Raw genomic sequence first — 24,450 nt, forward strand, 5'->3', positions numbered from 1 at the left:
GCAATCTTGATATTTATTTATTTATTTGAAATACAAGTTCCATTGGGGTTCAATGGTCGAGTATAAAATTCAATTTCAGTGTCAGGGCTGTTGGTCGACAAGTTGGAATTTCATATTTTTTTTTTACTATTCCAACAACCTGAATTAAATGTGTAATGTTTTAAGCAATGTAACACCAGAAGTTTTTTTTTTTTTTAAATACTCAACTGCAAATACGTAACTGCATAAACAATACATTTTGTATTTGAACTTAAACTTTGCTGACAAATGGTAGCTACTGCTTAGCAGGATTCATATATACATTAAATGCAGCTCATTTTGCACTGCACACTTTTTTAAAATTTAGTCCACATCTACTGTATATTACGACCTTATCATATGGACAGTGTATGGGCATGTTGTATTGCCAGTATATTGTGTAACTTACCAATGTTTTTAAAAATACATATTTTCTTATATGTTTGCTTGTTGGGTCTAGTTAAAATGTGTATGACTTTAGAGTCTTTTGACCACCAGACTCTGTTCCTAGAATAATTCAGAAGAATTATAGGAAATGTAATGGTGAGTAAGTGGGGAAAAAATGTTTAGTTACTTGAAAAGCTGTTTGTAAGTGGTCCAAAATGAATGGATGAGCTGACAATTTTGTCTTTTGTGTGAATATCACCCTCAAACTCAGAGGAAAATAATGCATTTGTGTCACTGAAGAGCCAAGAAATTTAGTTTTATTCTGACCAAATGTGGGATTTTTGGTTTTAGAGTAGCTTTCCAGGTGCCAAGAAAAATAGTGAGAGGAAGACCAGTCTTAGATAGAAAAAGATGACATCCTGTGGCGACCCATAATGGGACAAGCCGAAAGAAAAAGGAGTAGCCTTCCAGGCTCTTATAATATTTCTCACCACCAAATCAAACAGGGAACTCTTGGAAGCAGGCAGGGTCAAAGTCCTGCATACCAGTATGAAAATGTGTGAAAGTGCTGAAAGGAAGTGCGCTTTTATATCACTGGGACCGGGGTGAGGGGGGGATAGTAACGAGTAGTGCCGGGTTTGGAGTGAGTCCGACCTGTAATGAAAGAGGAGCGATCAATCTGTCCCACTGACCACACTACTTATGCCAAGACTATCGAATAGCCGCAGTAAAGAGCTAATTTAGAACCATTAGGGACTGCCGAGTTTGCAAACAGCCCAGTAATGATGATGGCTGATACAAGTTCAGGGCTTGGACTCAGTATAACTGTCAGACCTGGCAGTAATAAGGTGGACTAAGTAGATGATTTTAGATGAAAAAAGAACCACATTAAATTCCTTTCATGTCATTCATTTATGATATTTTATGGGGTGGATTTTTTTTTTTTTCAATTTCCCTCTGCACGCACAATGAAAGGAATATGAATATCTCTTTTACTGTTAAATCTGCCTGTGAGCCACAAGTTCTCCACTGGCTCTATGCAGTCATCAAAAAGGAACAGTAGCATAATAGAATGGGACTCAGTAGACAATCCGACAATCCTAATCTTTATACGCATCCAAATTGCTGGCTTTATATAGTAGATCCTCCTAATGCCTCAATGTTGTCATTAAGATTTATTCGATGTTAATGGGTTCACACTTGGCCAAAGTTGACTTGGAAATCGCTTTTTTTTTTGGGGGGGGGCATAATCCTGCTAATGTAATGAAAGCAATTAATAAATACAGTGACAGTGCTGACATCTTGCAGAGTCAAACGATTGGAGCGTGAAATCTGAATATGCTGCCTATTTTCCTTTGGCAGGAAGATAAAAAAAAAAAAGCATCTTTTTTCTTGCCCTTCCTCTGAGAGGCTTTTAAGAGTTTTATGTTCAATTTTGTTGCGCGATGGTTGTTTTGATTTCCGATCCTATCGCTCGCATATTGTCAAATTATCGCCTCATCTCCATCATGCCATAAAACGCTTTTATGGCTGCCTTCTATGCTTGACATTTAATTAACGTCCGAGTTCTGTGCGCTTTGACAGCGACGCAGCATCTTTGTATTCAGCTGTCACAGTGCCCCTGTTTTTTTTGGTGCCATTTTATTCCATAAATGACACGTGATGCTCCTCCCTGGGGCACGATGCTCATCACATAGTCCCTGTCTTATTTACATACCACACAGCAGAAAGAATCCAAGATCTTTGAGACCTTGTTTTTCAATTGGTGATAAAGGACAAAAAAAGGTGAGCACATTCTCATAAATCGTCTCCCCGCGCCCCCCATTTGACCAGATTAGCACGCAGTGGTCTGATCTGCATGTGCTGACCTGAGAATGCCCACGCTCACCAAATTTTCCACATATTTATAATGAGAAGCAGATAAAAGGGATCTGCACAAATGAACGCTGCATTTGAAACCGAAACACAGACTAGCAATCAGTGTGGGAATTGTCTTTGATATGAAGTCCAGTCGTACTGAAATAATAGTCTGGCCCAAACGTTTCCTATAACACTCATTCATACGGCACTAGAGCTGGAATTTGTAGATCAAAACACAACATCATTTCCAAGTTTAATGTGATGTGGCATGCAAGTGCTATGGTTAAACCATCAGTACACCGACTAAAGCTGAGTCTCTGTGGGATAAGGAACTGGATCACAGTAAGTCTGTGTAACAGAGGTTTTAATGCACGACTATCCTTGCAAAGTTCTTCCTTTCCCAAGCAATCCATCAGCTGTGCAAAGAAAAACAAGTTACTAGGTGGAAGTGGACATCCGTAAATTTTGCCCTTACAACCTAAGCTCCACAGCTACGTCTGGAACCGAAAATGCAAACCTCAGCGTGTGGTATTTAACAATTTTACGATCCGCCACCCACCATGAAACACACTCTATTGCCCGGGGATGTATACCTAAATTATAAGATAAATTAGACCTCACAATAAAAAAAAAAGGAGTCAGCTGTATGGCCTCCAGATGAAGACATTCCTCGTAGTTTAATCGACTGTTTGCTGTTTCGCTGCAACAAAAAAGCAAACTGTGAAAAAATGTATTATGAGAAAAGTAAATGCCATTCCCCTTTATTGGTCTTTTAAGTTATACTGTAATTGGAATTATGGTCATTATTAATTAGCCAACTGTGCTGAAGTCGCATAGCATGTCACTTATGTCATCTGATCTGGAGTTCAGAACCCTACCAAAAAATAGCATGTCAGTATGCTTGAATAGTTCATGCCCTATTTACTATTTTGGATTGCTGCATTAACTGTCTCACGACTGTCATTGCCATTCCGGTTTGCATTTTTTGACCTTAGTCATAAAGAAATGATCAGAAAAATGAATGTAAGATAAACCATTGATCATTTGACTGTTCATCATTCCCCATGATTGATTGAAAAAGATTAGTCAAACACATTACTAGCAAAAAGTGAAACGAAAATTCGGAATTATTTCCTGAACAACCTATACTACATAAAAAAATAAACTGAAATGTGCAATGAGAGATCAATAAAGGATAGGCAATTTCAACTGCAATCCTTTGGGTAATTCTTGAGAGCAGTTATCGTAAAAATGGTTGCAACAAACAAATAAAATTATATGATGTTGGTGTCCTGGAAAGTGACAATCCAAAACTACAGAGTTAAGACTAAAAGATAAATAAAGTATGGTATGCAGAGCTTTTTTCAGCACATCACATATTCCTTTATACGTAAGCTGTCAAAGATCCCAATCATACATATTGTCATTAAATGTGCAAAACAGTGTCCCAAATTACATTTCCTTTATTTGCATTCATCTCTGGTGCAGTCTGACAGCATAAATCTAACCCGTAACAACCCTTCCTTCCAATCATGGCACTTGTGTAGAGAGATTCGACAGCTGCCTGCAGCCTTTGATTTCATCTCGCCCCAGATCTGCATTGTAATGAGCATTCGGGTCAATCAATAATTCACTGCAGTTTGAGTTAGATTAAAAAAAGAAGAAGAAAAAAGAAAAAGAAAACAGCTCATGGGTAAAAGACGAACGGGACTTTGATCAATGCCATGTAGACGTGTATATGGTGCTACTGAGGCGTTTTTGTCTCGCTGTTGTATTTGTCAAAGCTAGGGCACTAAAACACATGTATATTTGTGTCAGGGGAAGGATTACAATTAATGTTGATAGTTGTGCTCCGATTGTATGTCTGCCTTTATTGGTCGATCCGTTCAATGGTGAAAGAGTTGATCATGTAAAAGATGATGACGTGATGTGCAAAGCTTCTGATGTCACAGATTGCTTTTATATTATTTGATGACAACTGAATCCCTGCAAGTGTCATTTGCAGTTATTTTTAACAGCAGATATTCATCCTACAAACTGCATATACAATCTGACAGTATGTGATCCAAAGCTTTACTTTGGCAAGAATCCTGGCTTTACTGTCAGATTTGTGTTCGGTTTTCATTGAACAAATATATCTAGTACATTTTGATAAAGTTATCTGTGCTGTGATCAGTTTTGTTCCCAATTCACCTCAAATATGACTTGAATATGCAAGACAGTACAGTACACCCCAAATATAAACGCACACAAACTGTTTCATTCAGCAATGATATTTTAAAGCAAATGTCAAACTCAAGGCCCGCGGGCCAGATCTGGCCTGCCACAGGATTTTATATGGCCCGCAAAGCCAAACCTAGTGTCAATTTCCATGATTCTTGTAAAAATCTGCAGCAAAACTTCAAATTGTCATATTTGAAAATGACACAGTGGAGATATCTTGTTTACATACTTGGACTTCTTCCTGCCCTTCTCTGTTGTGTGAAGCAACAAAGCCCTTTGCTCTACAGTTCAATTTTCTGGAGTTGAATGAACAATGCTATGTTTTTCATAATAAATGCCTGTCATATTGTGATGTCATATCTTTTCCTCAATGCCTGCATCCATAGTGCCACCTGAGGACCCGGTCATCAGCGGCGGGCCAGTGGTGAGCCTGAGGGCCGGAGACCCACTCAATCTGACTTGCCACGCTGATAACGCCAAGCCAGCAGCCTCGATCATCTGGATCCGCAATGGAGAGGTCCTCAACGGGGCCATGTACTCCAAGGTAAGCCAAAACTTGTGTGAAATAGCAGGCAAATGGAGCTGGCGTGCATAAGCCGATTTCAAACCACATTTTCTGATACATTGTAGATTGAAATTCACCTTGTTTTAATGATCTAACCTGTTCCCGTATCTGGACTCGGTTGTAGTAGAAAACTGATGAATTGATTTCGATGCATTTTCTGAAAACATCCCTTAAGTGCTTCAAAATTTCACTGATGTAATGTGTAATGTTCGATGCAGCATTTCACCTGTGCGTGTCACAGATTTTGTGACCGAATTTGTAAGGAGTATAAATGAAGCACAGAAAATATTCCATCCATTCATTTTCTTAGCCGCTTATCCTCACAAGGGTCGCGGAGAGTGCTGGAGCCTATCCCAGCTGTCAATGGGCAGGAGGCGGGGTACACCCTGAACTGGTTGCCAGACAATCAGCCGCACTCACAATCGCACCTAGGGCCAATTTAGAGTCTCCAATTCATGTTACATGTTTTGGGGATGTGGGAGGAAACCAGAGTGCCGGAGAAAACCAACGCAGGCACGGGGAGAACATGTAAACTCCACACAGGCTGGGCCAGGATCGAACCCAGGACCTCAAAATGTGAGGTCAACGCTTTCCAGCTGAGTCACCGTGCCGACAGAAAATATTCTAATTGTACAGAATTGTTTGATTTAGTCTATAATCCTACTAAATAGCCACAATAACACAATTTACCAGGGATTGATTTAATTTCCAGACATATCTATAACAAAAACTGAACTGTTGATTAACATTTTTGGATTTGCAGTAAATAATTACTGAGAAGGTGCTACACACAGAGAGTTTTGGTGGACCTTTGTGTCATGATCCAGATGGCTCTTTGAAACCAATTCCCTTGAAATTCCAGGTTGGTGTTCTGATAACAAAAAAACGTTGTTTTTTTTTTTTGGTCCATCATATAAATCAATTGAGACAAGCAGATGGCAAGATCATGGAACTATCAGTGACGCTTTCCTTCTGCTATGATGTTTTTCTTCAGTCGGAATTGTCTCCATTTTGCCAACCTGTTTCCAAAATCTGTTCAACAGACTGTCATCTGCGGTTCTGATTGACAGAATGTGTTTTTTATCCGGTTTTAACAGTCACTACCATTCACATCAGCCCGGTGTCATGGTCACCTGAGCCCCTCAAAATCTTAACTGACATTTACCCTCAAAGGGTAATTTTGAAATCAACACTGCCATGTTCTATTTCCATTTGCACAAATGGCATAAAGAGACCAACCACTTTCGAGCACTAACATCTCCCTTAATCTTCCCTCGACTCTCTCCCTCACCCTGTCCAAGCTGCCGCATTCCATTATTGGCTTTTTTGAAAGAGCAGATAAATGCAATTGATTGGACGGGGTTACGGTACCAGGATTATTTGAATAAAATGATTGCCCGAGGAGCTGCTTTTTAATGGCATAAGGAGGGAATGTGTGTCTTGTCTTTGCCTACTCTTGAGGAGAGAGTACATATGAAGACGTTGTGCACTGATACAGTGTAGGCAGTAATCAATGGATACACCCATGCACAGATCTTAAGAATGCGCTCTAATGACTATACTACACCTTGAAAAACTCAATAAAACAATAAAAAATAAGGACAACAAACAATAAAAAAATCCCCATTTTACAGGATCAAAGCATTTTATGTGAGAACAAAACAAACAACAACAAAAAACATCTGATAGTTTTCTCATATTCTGCAGATTAATTATTAATCAATGAGGAAAGTCATCCGGATATTCCCGGAATTCTGGATTTTCAAATTCTCATGAAAATTCCTCCAGAAAATCGAGGAAAAATTGCCAGAAATTAATCCGGATATTAGTTGACAACATTGAAGGAACACGCGTTTGAGTTCGTTGTTTTGCTTTCACGAGCATACCCATGTTGTGGCACGAACACTAGTAACAGTAACGCACCTCCGCTCGCATTCTCATGACCTCGCCATATCTCGGAGATTTCAAAATTTCGGCGAGAACGGAAGCCACAAAGGGTGCACGTGTGCACACAAAAGGCAGGTTAATCATTGCTAGCTGAGATATGTGCAATAGACACGGGAGTGTTAGGAATACGTTCAAGTGGTCATGGGTTGTGGAAAAGAACTTGAACGGAGATTTTTTGTCCGGCAACATTAGAAAGGTCGACAAACCTGGTAACTTAGTTAGAATCATATATATATATATATATATCAAAATATTAAAGGCAACTCATTATACTATTAGTATCACTAGATCTATAAGATAGTGAGCAATCTGGTCAAGTGTATCAGTACAAAACGACGTAACAAGTTTGCGACTTAAATGTTAATAGTATTTACTACAGATCAACTTCTTTAACATGTTTTGCTGTACGGTGTAGAAATTCTCGGATATATTTTCGTGTATATTCTATATCTATACCATAATATGTATAATGAATGAATCTTTTTATGGTCTTTTTACTGAATAGTTCACTTAGTTCATTTGTCTTGAGATAAGATGGCATATTTTAAGCATATTTTAATAATGACAAAAGTGATTTTGTCCTATCCAGTGATAGAGGGATGGGGGGCAAAAAAATCTGGGCTTGGCCCATCGGGAACTTCTGCCCAATTTTTTTTGGTCAGGACTTTGAAATTTTACATTCAATTTTTGTCTGAATTTTGTTCACAGATATCGCCAGAATGCACCACAGCCATCCATTGTTTCTAAAATTTTCCCGCCAGCAGGACTTCGCACCTTCGGTGCTCGCATTTGTGTTTTCAGGAAAGTCCACTTTCATCTTTTATTAATTAACATAAACAAAAATTATTTCCTAGACAGACAATCCATGACTTTGTAACCAAATTGAGCAATCTGCAAACAAGTACAGCATATCACAGTCTTGTTGAGTACAGTAACAGTATAGTAATCACAGTCGATTTATGACATGAGTGTACCGTCTTATTTTATTCTCCCCAAAAATGACGGGCTCTGAAAAAAAAAAAAAAAAAACTGTCCTCATTTCCCCTTAAATCTAAACATGAGATTTGATGTTGCTGCTTTCATAACTTTCTTCATCTTTATCCTATTTTCAAAAGGTTGGTGTCATCAGAAAGCTTGTTAACCACAGACACTGACAACGTCCAGGCCTCATAAGATCGTTAATGACTTTTAATTAGTTGTTAACTTAAATTAGAGAATGTGTCACTCAAAACATGCATTGAACAATTCAGTCAAGAATGAGAAAACAGTACATAAGTTGATCAAATACAAAACAAGGAATGTTGAAGAGCAAAAAAGTATTCGTAGCGCAAGTTGATCAAATAAATTCATGAAATTACCATTAGAAGCAGTATAAAATATATGAGCCATATGCTGGTCAGAGTTACATCACAAATAACCACGCTAAAGGCGGGTCTAAAATCAATCACATTTTGCAGAATCACAGAAAAACCCAATACTGTATATATAATTCAGATCATCATGGGGATTTGAAAGAACAACTTGTCAAGTACTAGTTTTGAAGTTTTTTTTTTTTTTTGTAGCATAAAAAGCCACAAAATTTCAATACAAATTTATTGTAAATAAAAATATAACCATCTTGAAAATGTTTGAAAGTTTCAGATTTTATCCAAAATTACCATGCTGCTTGTCCTTGGTCATGGCGACTTTGTTGACGTACAGAACTCATTATAAGGTACATCTCTTGAGCTGCAAGGAAATATCTAGTCTCAAATCCGTTGTGAAAGGTTTAAAAAAAAAAACAACTCCAAAGAATTGTTTTATACTCCTCTTAGTTAACAGCGCATCCACCAAGTGTGGCTAAACATACTCAACTCTACAAGTCATTTTTTTCAGTACACAGGCCTGCATGTTTGACACTTTTAGACATACTTTTCAGAAAGTACATAATCCTCCAAATAGTCTGAAAAATGTTGTTATCCCGTTATGGCCATTATGAGATGTCATCTGCCTCAAAAGGAAATCAAATCACATTCCATTGATGAAGGGAAAAACAGTTGATGGATTTTCAACAAAACATCACACAGTGGCTGTCGTTTAAAACTGCACGGCAACATTAACCATCTGCAACTCTAACAAAACAACACTACAGCACAGACTGATTTCATTTGGCAATATCTTTTATCGTTTTTAAAATGACACTGATGGATTATATTTGTATTGTGGTTTTCCCTGGCATTATTATGCATCATACGTCATGAAAAAAATCCTTCAGTGGATCGTGAACTTGTCAGTTTTAATAATCAAGCCATAATTGACAATTTATGAATGTATTTGTAAATAAATGCATTTGGATCATTTAATTCATGTTATGTGAAGTGCATTCTTGTTTCGGTTTACACGTTGGCGTTAAATGCATGTGCACACTTGGCCAGTGGAACAGAGGTTCACAATAAACACTGCTGGTTTAGGGCTACAGCAATAAATTATCTTGTCTTGCAGCACATCAAGTTTTATTGAGTAGGTAACCCATTCTGGTTTTTTTAATTAGCAGATAATCCATCTTGATTGGCCTTTTTAAGGTACCACCTGATCTGCTGCTGATGGGTCACCTTCTTGTAAAGAGCAACGATGGCAAAGTAGTCAGTTTTGAATGGTCACGTTAGTTGACTTTTGTTATTGACTATTGTTGACTGCAATTTAAAAAAAAAATGCAATGAATGACTCTACCTCCATAAATGTAGTTCTAGTGATGTTGAACGTTTCAGAGTAATCTGGAAATATATAACAGTGGAAAAGTTTGCAGTATTCAGTAAATTGTACATTAGGAAAATATTCATTTTTGGGGCACAGCATGAGTAAGCAGCATGTCATCAACTGTTATTACAGTTTAAAACCAAACGATATTAGAGTGCGTCACATCTCAAAATCAGACGATATTTGCCCATTTTCGTTCCAAATATATCCAGATGGTCATAGGGGAGAAAAAGCCATGACCAGCTGTTGAACGGAATTGGTCATTTTAAGGGATATTTCAGGAAACTGAACGCAAGAACAATAACACAGTATGTGGTGTGAAAACTGGATATCAGGTCGGATGAATTTAATGGATAAAGCATAAGGTGTGAAGCTGAGGATGGCCATAATATCCACACAGAAAAATATTACAACAGTTCATGTGTCATGATTGAAAACAAACACAAAAATGTAATTTTATTCAATATGCAAGTAGTCCATTGGCAGTATTGAGTGTATGTGTGTGTGTATGTGTGTATGTGTCTATGCTCATAATTATACATAAATGGAGTTTTATTTTAAAATCCTGTCCATGTGAGAAATTGAGACAAGTGCTACCTCGAGTATCTCAAAATAATAACGGTAAATGATCTCCTACAACAGCTAAAATTAGTATTTAATATATCATCTTTCTCAAATTTCACCAGATAATGGGAACATTCCATGCATACAAAGAAAGTAGAACAAATAAGGCCAGAAATTGAGTTGTATGTAATAATATGAAATGTCACAGGGGAAAAAGTTCCGAACACGCTAACTGGTATTTACTTAATTGTACAAAAGCCTTTGTTTGGAATGAGAGCTTCAAGACGTCCCCAGTATTGAGAAACTAGTAGCCTTGCTCTTGCGTGATTTTCACCCTTTCCTCCATACAGGCAGTCAACAGATTTTGAAGGTTCTGTGAACCTTGAGTTTTGGTTCTTCCCATAGATTTTTGACTGAATTCATGTCTGGTGATAGTCTTGGTTATTGTAACTTTTTTTTTAAATTTTCCTTTGATACCAATTCAGAGCATCCTTGGCAGTATGTTTTGGATCATTGTGCTGCTGAAATTTTCCACTTCTTTCATTTTCATTATCTTCATAGATGGCAGCAGATTTTTGTCGAAAACATCTCAGCACATTTTCCCATTCACTCTTCCTTCAGTAATATAAATTTTACCAGTAATATTTGGTGAAAAGCAGCCCCACACCATCATATCCCACATCCAAACTTCACTATTGAGTATTTCGGGTGATGTGCATTGCCATTTCTCCTCCAAGCGCATTTAAACAGTTAAGGTTTGCTCTCATTTTACCAGATTATATCCATCCAATATTTAACTCGTGTCCAAATGTTGTTCTACAACATTTAAATGAGATTCGACATGCTTTTTCTTCTTTTTTTTGTCAGCAAGTGGTCTTGCATGGTAAGCATGAATACAGGCCATGCTGGCGCAATGCATTACAGTTTTCCTTGCGACTGCAATATGTGCTAATTCCAGGTCTTTTTAAAGCTCTCCACAGGTGGTCTCTGATTTTTCCTTGCAGTCCTCTGTCATAAATCTTGCGAGGAGCACCTGATCGAGGCAAATTTATGGCCATTTGAATGGCTTTCCACCTGCGTATTAGGGCTCAAACGTGTTCACTGGAACATTCAGAAACTTAGACATGTGCCTGTAACCAATACCTTTGTTATATTTTGTAACAATTAGCTTCGATGGTCTTCAGACAGCTCTCTACTCTTAACAACTGTGAGAGAAGTGTCTTGACTCAGTCCTTGGTAATGAGACCATTTTTTTAGGCTATCAATTGGGGCTGAACCATCTGATATTCATTTGCAAAGACAAGGGGCTAGATTGTTGTATGATTATTGATGGAATTTAGGTGTTCTCTTAAATTTCCATCTCTTTTTGCACCTCACCTTCTTCCTTGTCATTTCAGATTTTTACACAATTTCTGAACTTCTTTGTATGTATGGATTACTTGGGTTGTTCCCAACATCTGGTGAAATTTTCAGACCAATACTACCATTGGAGGAATATTTAGTGAGGACAAATGGTGATATGTTACTCATTTCAGCCGCTGGTCAGCACAATCCATCCTTTCAGCTCTTTCCCGAGAGAGAAACAAAACGATGTGCTTTTCAATTGACATTTTGACTCTGTGATTGCCTGTGCAATTTGTTCTTGCCAGTTATTTGCTTCTGTCCTAACCTAGTTCGCATAAACTATTTTAAGGAGAGGGAAGAGAAAGCAAGAGGTAGGGAGCTCTGTTCTGACTGGTTCCAGATGGCTTTCACAATGGCGAGCTGAGAGTATGAGAGTTGCAAATAAGATCGATGTTCCATACAGAGAACGGAAAGCCATGCAGTGAAGTGTGACTCTTAAAATTCACTGAAAAGAGGCTAGAGAAGCATTTACTTCTTTTCATGTCAGCCGTTCAGTGTATCAAAATGATGTAGACTTCGAATGGTCACTGTGATCAGGAATTCCGACCAACATCCGTATGACTATGAACAGTACAGCCAGAAGATTGATAGATCAACCAGTCCATAACACCAGCATGATTGCTCATGACCACACAAGCATCATGGACATAAACTGGAGTTCACCTTCTTCCCCTCTTCTCTGTTTGCAGACATTGCTCCGCGATGGAAGAAGAGAAACCACCGTGAGCACGCTCTACCTGTTACCTTCCAACATCGAGACCGGCCAACAGATCATCTGTAAGGCCTCAAACAAGGCAGTCCCCAATGGCAAGGAGACGAGTGTCACAATTGACATCCAACGTAAGCACATCACTTACCTTACCTTGTGATATTATGACTTATAACTCACGGATCTTTTTTACGCACATTTCTTACAAATCTTGTTTACACCTAAAGACATCCATCTATCCATTTTCTGAACTGCTTATCCTCACAAAAGTCACAGCTTGCTGGAGGCTTTCCCAGCTGACCCTGGGAGAGGAGTGGGGTATATCAGAACTGGTCGCCAGCCAATCACAGGGCACATTTTAACAAACAAACATTCACACTTACGGGCAATTTGAAGTATTTCACTAACCTACCACGCATGTTTTTGTAATGTGGGAGGAAATCTGAGGACTCACAGAGAACCCACACGGGCTCAGGGAGAACATGCCAACTCCACACAAGGGAGGCCGGATTTGAACCCAAGTCCTAAGAACTGTGAGGCAGATGTGCTAACTGAGCAGACACTGTCCCGGTTCATTTAAAAACCATAAAACTTCAAGACACATTTACAGTATAAGGTGGAAACCTTTAAATTGAATGAACTTTGGGTTGTAAAAGTCAGAATTTAATCCAAGGCCTTAGAGGGGCGTCAAATACATTTGTCTACAGAGTAAGGAAACAATAAGACTATAATTCAAACCAGTAAGACTCAAGTGTTATAGTTACAGTAACACAAGTTATCAAAATCCATATTATGTTTTGTAGTAGTAGATAACATTTATTTTCAAGAAAATGTCATTAGTCAGCTAAGGAAAAAAAATAGGAGGGAATTTATCAAGTGAATGCTTTTTTTTCTTTTAAATATATATATAACTAATTAAAATGGAAACGTGCAATTCTTTCTCTGAATGTTCTCAACTCCTGTTTCCATGCCAATGCCATGCTGAGCAAAAAAATGCCACCCTGAGGTGTTGCCATAGTGACGTCCCACAGCTGATGTCATGCTGTCGTTCTTTCGACAGTAAACAAGTAGTGAGGCAAGCAGCTTTAATCCATTTTAGCCTCTGTTGCTTCAAGACACCATTAATCAAGAATCAATTCTCCACCACTGGATGAATTTCTTCCAGATCAACTAATCTATTATTATGCTAAATCTCATGTATAGTTAATAAAGTTCAACTATTATCGACATTCATGGTTCCGCTAATTAGCCTTAATACTGCTTTCCTGTGCCATAGTAAACTGTAGGAAGATAGATGAATTAGCTTTGCATCGTTTTATTTGCGTATGTATAAGAGCACAGCTATCCATCTGACATGAGCGGGATTGTCTGTACTTTGATCGCCTCTCTACCCCCCATCTGTCATCCGTAGATGAGAATGTGCAATCTTCGTTCAAAACGGGCAAAGGATGCCCGGCCTGCAAAGCACTTAGGGCCTCTTGTCAGGGAATCTTTTTCGATTGAAAACTGCTCCCAGTGTGAGGGGGAACATAGTCCAAAAGGGATTTTGGATCACTCGCCGCCCTGTCAACATCAGTAACTATGACTAATAAAGCAGAAAATGCTATTCGGAGAGCCATTATGACACCGCTCTCGTTCCTCTCACTATGTGCATCACAAGAGGCAACCATGGCAAGAGCGGGCACTGCGTGATCTTCCCAGTTTAGCCACACACGTATAAATTAATCATGTTTTGTGTTTATATTCTCTGCAAAATGCCCAAGCTGTTACTTTATTTCCGTTATTCAGCCACAGGGAAACGTCTTGCCGCTCAAATACAGAAATTTCAGTACAGTTAATGATGCCTGTGCTCGTGCCATGAGTGATGCCTCGCTATGAAAAGTACAATTCAACCCTGACGATTGTAAGCGCACAAAACCTAATTTTAGCATTCTGAATTGTGCACAGTTAAAGGTCCTTGGAAAAATAAAAGAAAAAATCCCACAGTGTGAGAACAAAGTGAGCGACAGCAAAGACTAATTGTTGTGACTCAAATTATCTCCCACAAGGTTTCGCCTCTCCACTATCCCTCTTTAACCCACTCCTCCCCCCTTCTCTTTCTCCTCCTCCTCCCTGCTGCTCTGACTCCACAGGTAAAGATGTTGAGTACAGCTCAGCAGAGCTGCTTTATTTTCTGCTAACATCCACTTCCAAATTAAGATGCGAAAGTGAAACATGCCATAATTGAACTTTGATACAAGCGTGTTGGGTATCAATTTGCTTAATTTCCATGCTGCATGGTTCAATTACAAGGTTTCCTGGCTCCGCAGCAAAAAAAATTGAAACACGGGCTGTTTTTCAACAAAAGGTTTTTCGGTGTTGTTGTTTTCAACCATTTTAATTGCTATGCTGTCCTCATGAGAGGATCGAATTTAGATTGTGCCATGACCTTTTCAAATACGGACCGCAAAGAATGAAACAAAAACATTTGGAATAAAAAGATATTCCGCGAGACTTTTGAACCTAGTAAAAGAGTTATTAAATGTTAGTATAAATGATCTAAATTGCACACACATTGCACATCACAGAGATGTGATTTATTTTTGGGCTTTTTTTTTTGGATCCTCACAAACATTTAATTGGTACATCCTTGGAAAAATATTCCTACCATAAAATTATTATTGGCGATCAAAAGTATAACAGGATGTTGCACAAAAACAAAGAAAATTGTCCGACAAACCAATGCCAACAGACATACAGTCCCCCATTGTGAGGTCATAATACTATTGGGAAGATAGAGCTGTAAAAGTTCAAATTTCACGAGAAAAACTGGAGACCCTGTCAATAAAGATCTACCAGGATTTTGCGAAAGGACAAGTGTGCCATAAATGTTGAGTGGCATGTTTTTCAAATAAGGGCGATAGTGGTGTATGGTAACCCTGAAGGTGAAACCCGAAATATAAAAAAACAATTGGAATATTTATCTGCAGGACATTCACATAAACTGACCTACAGACTAATTGAAAAATCTATATGATTGAAAATGTAAGCCTGCCAATAGCAGAAAGGGAACCCTGCTGACATCAATTTAGTGTACAACCATATTTAGTCATACAAGCATATATAAAAAATCAGTAGAGTAGTAGTTGTGATGAATATTTGTACCCACTAACCTGTGGACCGGTAAAGCGTTGGCCTCAGAGTTCTGAGGACCCGGGTTCAATCAAGAGATGCCCTTATGAATGTAAATCATAGTTAAACAGTGGCCGAGCTGTTGCACATCTGCCTTACAATTCTGAGGTCCAGGGTTCGATCCCGACCCCGCCTGTGTGGAGTTTGTATGTTCTCCCCGTGCCTGCGTGGGTTTTCTCCGGGCACTCTGGTTACCTCCCACATGCCAAAAACATGCAACATTAATTGGACACTCTAAATTGCCCCTAGATGTGATTGTGAGTGCGGCTGTTTGTCTCTATGATCCCTGCGATTGGTTGGCAACCAGTTCAGGGAGTACCCCTCCTCCTGCCCGTTGACAGCTGGGATAGGCTCCAGCACTCCCCGTGACCCTTGTGAGGATAAGCGGCGAAGAAAATGGATGGATGGTATGTAAAACCCACCTTGAACAATATGACATCAATTTTCCAGTTGCAAAAGAAATACTGTACTCACTTAGTTTTGGTCTTGTTTGTTCAAGATGAGAGGTGATTGCACAAGTGTGGCGACTATAGAAAATAATGTACATGGCTTTGTTGTTCTGAAATATTCTACCTATAGAGAGTTTTCACAAGTACTGAATTGGTCTCGAGAGAGAGAGAGAGAGAGAGAGAGAGAGAGAGAGAGAGAGAGAGAGAGAGAGAGAGAGAGAGAGAGACCAGTGTAAATTACTACACCCACACTCACCTGCTCCTGATAACACACACCACTTGACTATAAGAGTAACACATGCTTGCATCATTAATACACAAGGCTGTTGCTTATTCTGTATATAACCAAGACTGTGCTTCATTTTTACATCTAATATACATATACCTGTTTATGTTTTTATGTTGTAATTCAAGCAATTAGCATCCTATATTTTCTTGACGGAGTCTCATCATGAAGCCTTGTTGAAAGTAAATATATTCCCCCTCATCATTTTTTCAACATCCATGCTCTCAAGTGTTTCCTAAGTGGCGTCTCGGTGGAGTATAAATATAGGCGGGATTAATGGCGTATACTGTAAATGGTTCTTATTAGTCTAAGTAGCTCCCTAATGAGAGGCAGGATGCAGCATGTTACCAAAGGTAAACTTTCACTCTGCTGCTTCTGCTGTTCCCTCACAACATGACCAACTGATTTGTCTTATGAAACGCAGCAATTGCGGAGGCTTTTGATGTCTGGCTTGGACACCTACCCGCATGATTTTTGGACTCCGGGCTGCAAAGTGGAAAGATGGGGAAAGGAAATGTGTGCAATGCCAGTGGACAATGATGTGACTCGCATGCATCACATAAAAATTTGTCTGTATTTCTATGAAAAAGAAAAACCATAGATTTTTGGTGGTGGTGGGGTATTTCTTACTAGTGTAAAAGTGCAATTTAAATACAATATACAGTACATCGACTGGATGAGTAATATTAATAACTCCTTTCAGTTTTATTTCAACTTTCGATATTGCTCGTCTTCATTCATATTGCTGGCAAACCGGAACCAATCACAGCCGACATTGGGCGAGAAGCTGTTGCCAGTAAATCACGGGGCGCACATAACAAAGAACCATTCACACTCGAGTACCCCCAAGAAAACATTTACCAGCATTGGGAAAACAAAGTTTTACTATGCAGTGGTGTGGAAATGCACTATACAAAGACTGACATTTAATTACTTTTTATATATATTATGTACTAGCTGAAAAAGGTTCAAACTGCAGTACAGTTCCATCTGCATATTGGTTCACATGAAGAAATACAAATACAAAGCCAGGTGGAAAGCATTCTGGTTGTCTGACCTTGTATGAAACTGTAATCATTGTAAATGAGAGATTTTACTGCCCAATTACTGTATCTTATTTACATTCATTTTCTATTAGGCTAGTCATTAGGGTCATGGGTGAGTTGACTTTCGCAGGAATTAGTCACCAGGAAATCTGAGGAAACTGTATAATTTATACGTATACGGTATGTATATGGATTTGTTTTCCCATAAACACAATTTTAAACCTGCCGTTATTAACACCCACATTTACAAGCTGGTTGGCTTACTGTATTTCTTCTTTCAATATTGCCACCTGCGGAATAATGCAAATTCTCAGTGCAAAAAAACTAATCTGCGTCCACAATTTTTACAGACCATTTAAACTGCTCAAAAAAAAAAAAAAAATCCAATCTTAGGTATTCTTTGTAAAGTAACCGATTATTTAACTTTCTCTCTTGTTGTGTTTCTCACAAAGAGATTCTACAGTATAATTCTTATTATGACATGGTATTGAATTCCTTATTAACTGATGCAAAGGCATGGAATGAAAATAAATCTAACACACCCGCTACTGGAAGCTGGGCACCCGAGACACATGAAATAAAAAGTCGCTAATGGACTTTTGGAAATAAATTAATTTAAGTTTCTTGTAAATCATAAACGTAGGGCAACTCCGTCTGATAGTGTTTAAGTCAGCAATGAATACCTTACTGGCCCCAACTGCACACCACAGCAATTCACATCATCTCAAACAATGCATCACTATATTTCTATTGTACTGTACAACACTATCCATCCATTATCTACCGCTTTTCCGGGTCGGGTTGCAGGGAAATAGCTTCAAAAGGGATACCAAGACTTCCCTTTCCCCAGCCACTTCTTCCAGCTCTTCCGGAGAGATCCTGAGGTGTTCCCAAGCCAGCCAAGAGACATAGTCTCTCGAGCGTGTTCTGGGTCGTCCTCGGGGTCTCTTTCCGGTGGGACGTGCCCGTAACACCTCACCAGGGAGGCGTCCAGGAGGCCTTCGAATCAGATGCCCCAGCCACCTCATCTGGCTCCTCTCAATGCGGAGGAGTAGCGGCTCCACACAGAGCCCCTCTTGGATGACCGAGCTTCTCACCCTATCTCTAAGGGAGAGCCCGGACACCCTGCGAAGGAAACTCATTTCGGCCGCTTGTATTCGGGATCTTGTTCTTTCGGTCACCCCCACAGCTCATGCCCATAGGTAGGGTAGGAATGTAGATCGACTCGTAAAATGAGAGTTTCGCCTTTCGACTTAGCTCCCTTTTCACCACAACACTATATTTAGTCCAATTTTACTTGCGTTATAGTGGCTCCACTTTTCATAATTTATATTCACCTTACTTAGAGAAGTTAATCTGGAGTTGTCTTGGGGTGAAACAAATTGCCATCTAAATACACAGTATGCTAAAAGGACGGGTTTAATGTGATGAGGTATCATTTTAAAGCCCGTTTAGACTGCTGACTTGAGATTTTTTTTTTCCAAAGCAGTCAATTAGGAGACACTAATTATTGAGAGCAGATGAGCAACTACCTGTAATGCATGACTTCACTTATTCCCTTTAGACTAATCAGCGGAACTCACCCCTCTGTGCTTCCTTGTGTAGTCAATGGACAGTTCATTAAGTGCACCAGCTGCATAATCTTGCAAGATCCAATAGAAAAGCTGTATGAAGAATTCTACCTCTGAATATCATTATGATTAGGTTGTTTGGATGTCACCTAAAATTGTTGTTTCATGAATTTATAACCACTGTAAGGAAATCCGGTAACAACTACGCCTTGTCCTGCCCACTAATCACACAACCTCATAAATATTTCTCCGTTTTTTAGTCCAGCTGCATCCACAGAGTGTTGACCCACATCAGAATATGCTGGCAGATGAAGGCATTGCCAGGCTTCGCCGTGTTTGCATTGCAAAATAAGCCGACTCGCGTGTGTAATGCCATTTGTTGGGACTAATTAATAAAGGCCGTGCAGATGTGCAATTGAGGAGGTTTTGCTAGCAAACTCAGCAACTGCTTGTGTCCTTGCTTAATCATGCAGATAATGGGAAATTGGTCTGCAAGGGAATTTGATAGTGAGATGGACAGAGTGCAAAGATGAAAAGTATTGGATTCATGTCTGCAAGTTGAATAAACGATTGCGGCAGTTCAAATATAGTATAGACTATTAGGATTAAGATCTCTATTTGGGGGTGATCCATTATTATTCTTTGAATATATATATATAATATATATATATATATATAATATATATATATATATATATTATTATTATTTCAATTTATATCTATTAACACAGCACGGTGGTTCAGCTGGTAAAGCGTTAGGCTCACAGTTCTGGGGTCCCGGGTTCAATCCCGGCCCCGCCTGTGTGGAGTTTGCATGTTCTCCCCGTGCCTGCGTGGGTTTTCTCCGGGCACTCCGGTTTCCTCCCACATGCCAAAAACATGCAACATTAATTGGACACTCTAAATTGCCCCTAGATGTGATTGTGAGTGCGGCTGTTTGTCTCTATGATCCCTGCGATTGGCTGGCAACCAGTTCAGGGAGTACCCCTCCTCCTGCCCGTTGACAGCTGGGATAGGCTCCAGCACTCCCCGGGACCCTTGTGAGGATAAGCAGCTAATAAAATGGGTGGATGGATGGATGGCAAAATGGTAACTAAAATGCCACACAATATAATGTGGTTGAAGATAAATAAAATAAGGTAATATATTGAATTACAGGGTGTAGCAAAGTGTAATAGTGGCTGGAATGTCAGTTCCATATTTTTGGTTTGTATTTTGATATGTTGCTGTATGGAGTTTGCAAGTTGTCCCAGTGCTTGAATGCGTTTTCCCTCCCACGTGAGGGAAGACATGACGTCAGTGGGTGGTTAGAGAGGAAGATGCACGAGGATAGGCTTAGATGGAAAAAGATGACACGCTGTGGCGACCCCTAACGGGACAAGCCGAAAGGAAAAGAAGAAGAAGAAGAAGGGTAATTAAAGATTCCGAATTGACCATAGCTGTGAATTTGAGTGTGAAAGTTTGATTTTTTTTTTCATGGTTGGCTGGAAACCAGTCCAGCTTGTACCAGTACAGTCTCAGCCCAAAGTCAGGTAGGATGGGCTCGTGCTTCACAATGCAGAACAATTGGTGAAGAAAAATGCATGGATGGATGGATGGATAGATGGATCAGGTTAGATAGTTCGGTTACTCCTAATCAAGCTGATAGAGAGTCCATTTCTTAAAGAGTTATTGCTTCTTTTTTTAGTCTATTGAAGGAAATCAAATTGATGACTTGCTCCATAGAGGAAAGCCTTCCGATCAATATTTTTGACCACGTGGTTGTTTCCCGAAGTAGCAGGCCCAGTCATTCATATGGAAGTTGGATCATATTGTTTAGGCTGGATGGCACAAGCTGGATGGTGCACAATCATCTCTACCACTTTCACATCAGATTCTGGTCCTTCCTCGAGAGCATCTGTCTGCGGTGAGCCACAGAGACTAGGACTTGGGCTTTAAGAAAAAACAATCAATGGTGCACTAGTTAAGGACAAGAGAGTGAAGTTGGTGGATATCCCAATGAAGTCATCTGGGAGCGCACCTCTCATAATGTATGTAATCAATGTAATACTATGCAGTCATCGTTTTCCCTCTCATTTTTCTACATACACATTACTGTGACACTACGCTCGTAAACAATGCAAAAAAAGCCTGTCTAGAAATAAGTAAAATTTCCTGTTTTTATCCATCCATCCATTTTCTTTTGCCACTTATCCTCATGGGGTCACGGGGAGTGCTGGAGGCTGTCCTAGCTGTTAATGGGCAGGAGGCGGGGTACACCCTGAAGTGGTTTCCAGCCAATCACAGGACACATCGAGACAAACAGTCTCAATCACACCTAGGGGCAATTTAATGTTGCATGTTTTTGGGATGTGGGAGGAAACTGGAGTGCCTGGAGAAAACCCACGCAGGCATGGGGAAAACATGCAAACTCCACACAACTGTGAGGCCAAGGCTTTACCAGCTGCGCCATCGTACCGTCTTGTTTTTATTTTGTTTTGTTTTTATTTTATTTTTATTTTGAGGAAAAAAAAACAATACATCTGTTCATGTGGTAAGTAAAATTTGCTTGGCTGGAAGTCTTTAAAACAAGTTCATAGATGTAGAACCATTAAGATAGTGACAACTCTTAAAATTAAAATAATATTTGTTACAAGCAAGTATTTTAGGAAATATTGTCTTAGAATAATTATAATATTTTACATTAAGAAGTTACTGTATACCTCACAAATTTGCCTTTCATAAATTGGGACACATATGGGACCAAATTAGTAGCACTCTAGAGTCACGTGTGTCCCCCCCAAACCCCCCTTTAAAAAAAAAAAAAATTAAAATAATACACCATATTTCCATCACCACGCCAGAATATTAAGCCATGTGTCCAAAGACGCAGATTGCTCGTACTTTATGTGTCACTGCAAATTTTTATGGGTTGCACATGCAGGAGGCATGTCCAACAAAATCCCTGCTTAAAGTGGGAAAAAGGTTTCAATGTGATTTATCTTTTAAGACTTTTTGACTGCTCTCATGACTGAAAATGTATTGAGTTCTTTTCAGATAAATTCAGCGACTTTCCTTCAAACGCAAAGTCCTGATGGGACCACCCCTTCCTGATAGGTCTTTTTATAGGTCAGCTCCAGTCATTGGAAGAGGAGATTAATTAGTGGGTGGGTTGGTTGTAATGTGCATGTGTGTCCGTGGAAGTCTCTTGGCAGCTGGACCAAAAGAGTAAAAAAAAAAAAAAAAAAAAAAAAAAAGCCTCGGGATTGACATGAATGAAAAGTGCAGTGTCGAATGCTTTGTAGATTTTGTTGTGAACTGGCTTTGACATTAGCGTGTCTATTAGCAAAGGCAGCAAACCCCCTCTCCCTTCCACATCTCCCCCAACTCTTTAATGTCTGCCTTGCTGCTCTTCAGCTTCTGGCTGGATTTTTATTACAGGCTTCTCCAGTGCCGCATCTGTCATTTTTGCCTTTGAGGTTCCCTCTGCCCACATTTTTGTCCACGCAATTAACCACTTGCATGGCTAAAAACACCCAATGGGCCGACTAACATTGCAGCTCCAAGTGTAGATTGCTTTTGACACACACCCACAAGCCCTGTGACGGGCACACATACTCATCGAAAAAGACGATACAGAGAAATTAAAGCAATGCACTTAGCATATCATTACCAACAGAGATTTGTTTGTTGTGCTTTACGGCAGACTCATTTCTAACTTAGCACAGTAAAGGTGTAATAAATGCTTGGGAATTCAGAAGACTTGATGGGAATTTCGAGTCTTTTAGAAATGGAAGCCATTGTGTTTCGAGTGAATCCGAGGGATCCAATGGCACAAAGAGCATATGTGAAATTCGGTACGGTGGGGCAGCCATAGAGCGTTTGACTCACAGTTCTGTTGCCCGTTTGTTTGTTCGAAGTGTTGGGGCAGGACTTCCATTCCTTTGTGCCTCACTTCTACACAAACGTGCATTCTTGCCATAAAATCTAACTGTCTCTGAATCTAACGCATCCTTTGTTGTTGATGTTGTTTTGTTAGTTGGGGCGGGTGGGGGGGTTATTTCCTTAAAAATTCTCACTACAGCATATTGAGCTGGACCACTTCTTCCTCTTGAGCTTTGTGACAGCTGAGCAAGCGGCAAACATCTGCACTGCCGCGGGGCAAAAATCAATTTCTCTCCACATTAAAACCACCCCCCATTTGCAGCCGTACACACGGTTCTGTTTGGCTGCATAACAGCAATGTTTGCCCGTTGTGTGACTGCTCTTCATCCCTGTCCAAGGACAGTCCCTTGTTATTACATTAGAAGTGTTGAACATAGAGAGCAAAAACAGCACACATATGAAACAGATGGCAGCACAAGCATCAACACCAAAAACCTTCCCTTACCCAAACCACTAATCTACTGTCCTTGATGCTGTAACAGAACATAACTAGAATTACAGATGGCAAAAGGTAATGATGTTGTCAATGTGTCTGCACATATTTTGCCATTTATTTCATTCTCTTAATTTAGGCAACAACAATGGAATCAATCGCAATGCACAGAGATATTGTTTAAATTCCACCTTGCACACAAGCACAGCACCAGAGGAAGTATATAGAGCTCGTGCACGTGACGTCACCATTTTCACACCGCCATGTTGCGGGTCAAACAAAGCTGCTCGACATTGTGGGAGATATTAAACCAGAGGAGAATATTTACAATACCCGAGACTAGTTGTGGTGTTGGTTGTCACAACAGACAAGACAGATATTCAAAGAGATCATTCTACAGAATACCAGCTGAAAAGACCAGGAAATATCGATTGATTTCGGCAATTAATCATGATAGATGGTGCCCAACCAAAATACACTCACACATGTTTAGCGATCGCTTCATTTCAGGCAGGAATTATTCTTCTCAATCTAAAATTACCAAAAAGTATTTATAATGCCAAATTGGCTCATTTGAGAACAATGCGTGTTTAAAAAAAGAAAAAAGTCTGTCACAGAGGTTTTCGAAGGTTAAGCGTGGCCACGATCGCTTCCGTGTACGTTCCGTGGAGACGACTCCGTCCTTTTTTTTATTTTCAATCATACTTAATGAATGCGAGTTTGTGTTAAACCAGGGGTCATTTATTTAAATATTACTATTTGTATTGAATACTAACTTAAAAGATCGATGGATTTTGGCAAAGGTTAATGTGTCGCCGAACACACTTCTGCGTTCACAAGGCGTCAAAATCGTAACTATGTGGGATTTATTCCTGATGAGAACAGATCCAGCAACAAATTATTCATATGCGTCCAGACTTTTATATGCTTTCAAACTCTTCCATGTAAATCTCGATGATTTAACTCACCAGATCCACGTGTAGATCCAGTTGTCCAAGACAAGCCAGAAGCGAATTAATAGTCCAATTTCTTATTGACGAAAACATTGATTTCGGCATTAAATAAGGGTCCTCTATGCCGAGTTGATCTAATTTTTCCACGTACCGTCGTTTATTTTCAGCTTCTAAACGTTTGATGGTATTGGACAAGACTCTCAT

At 39.5% G+C, this 24,450-nt stretch overlaps 1 protein-coding gene across 11 annotated transcripts in view; it reads left to right on the plus strand.

Annotated features, from left to right (window-relative positions):
- kirrel3b (kirre like nephrin family adhesion molecule 3b) overlaps positions 1-24,450 on the plus strand; it is a 236,371-nt gene that overhangs the window by 175,735 nt on the left and 36,186 nt on the right. For all 11 annotated transcript variants that reach the window (XM_061826863.1, XM_061826867.1, XM_061826866.1 and 8 more), the window contains 2 exons: positions 4,875-5,032; positions 12,394-12,544. In XM_061826863.1, coding sequence (XP_061682847.1) covers positions 4,875-5,032; positions 12,394-12,544 — 309 coding nt within the window. The remainder of the gene's footprint in view (positions 1-4,874; positions 5,033-12,393; positions 12,545-24,450) is intronic.

The sequence above is a fragment of the Syngnathoides biaculeatus genome, chromosome 8, assembly GCF_019802595.1.
Source record: "Syngnathoides biaculeatus isolate LvHL_M chromosome 8, ASM1980259v1, whole genome shotgun sequence".
Classification (NCBI taxonomy): domain Eukaryota; kingdom Metazoa; phylum Chordata; class Actinopteri; order Syngnathiformes; family Syngnathidae; genus Syngnathoides; species Syngnathoides biaculeatus.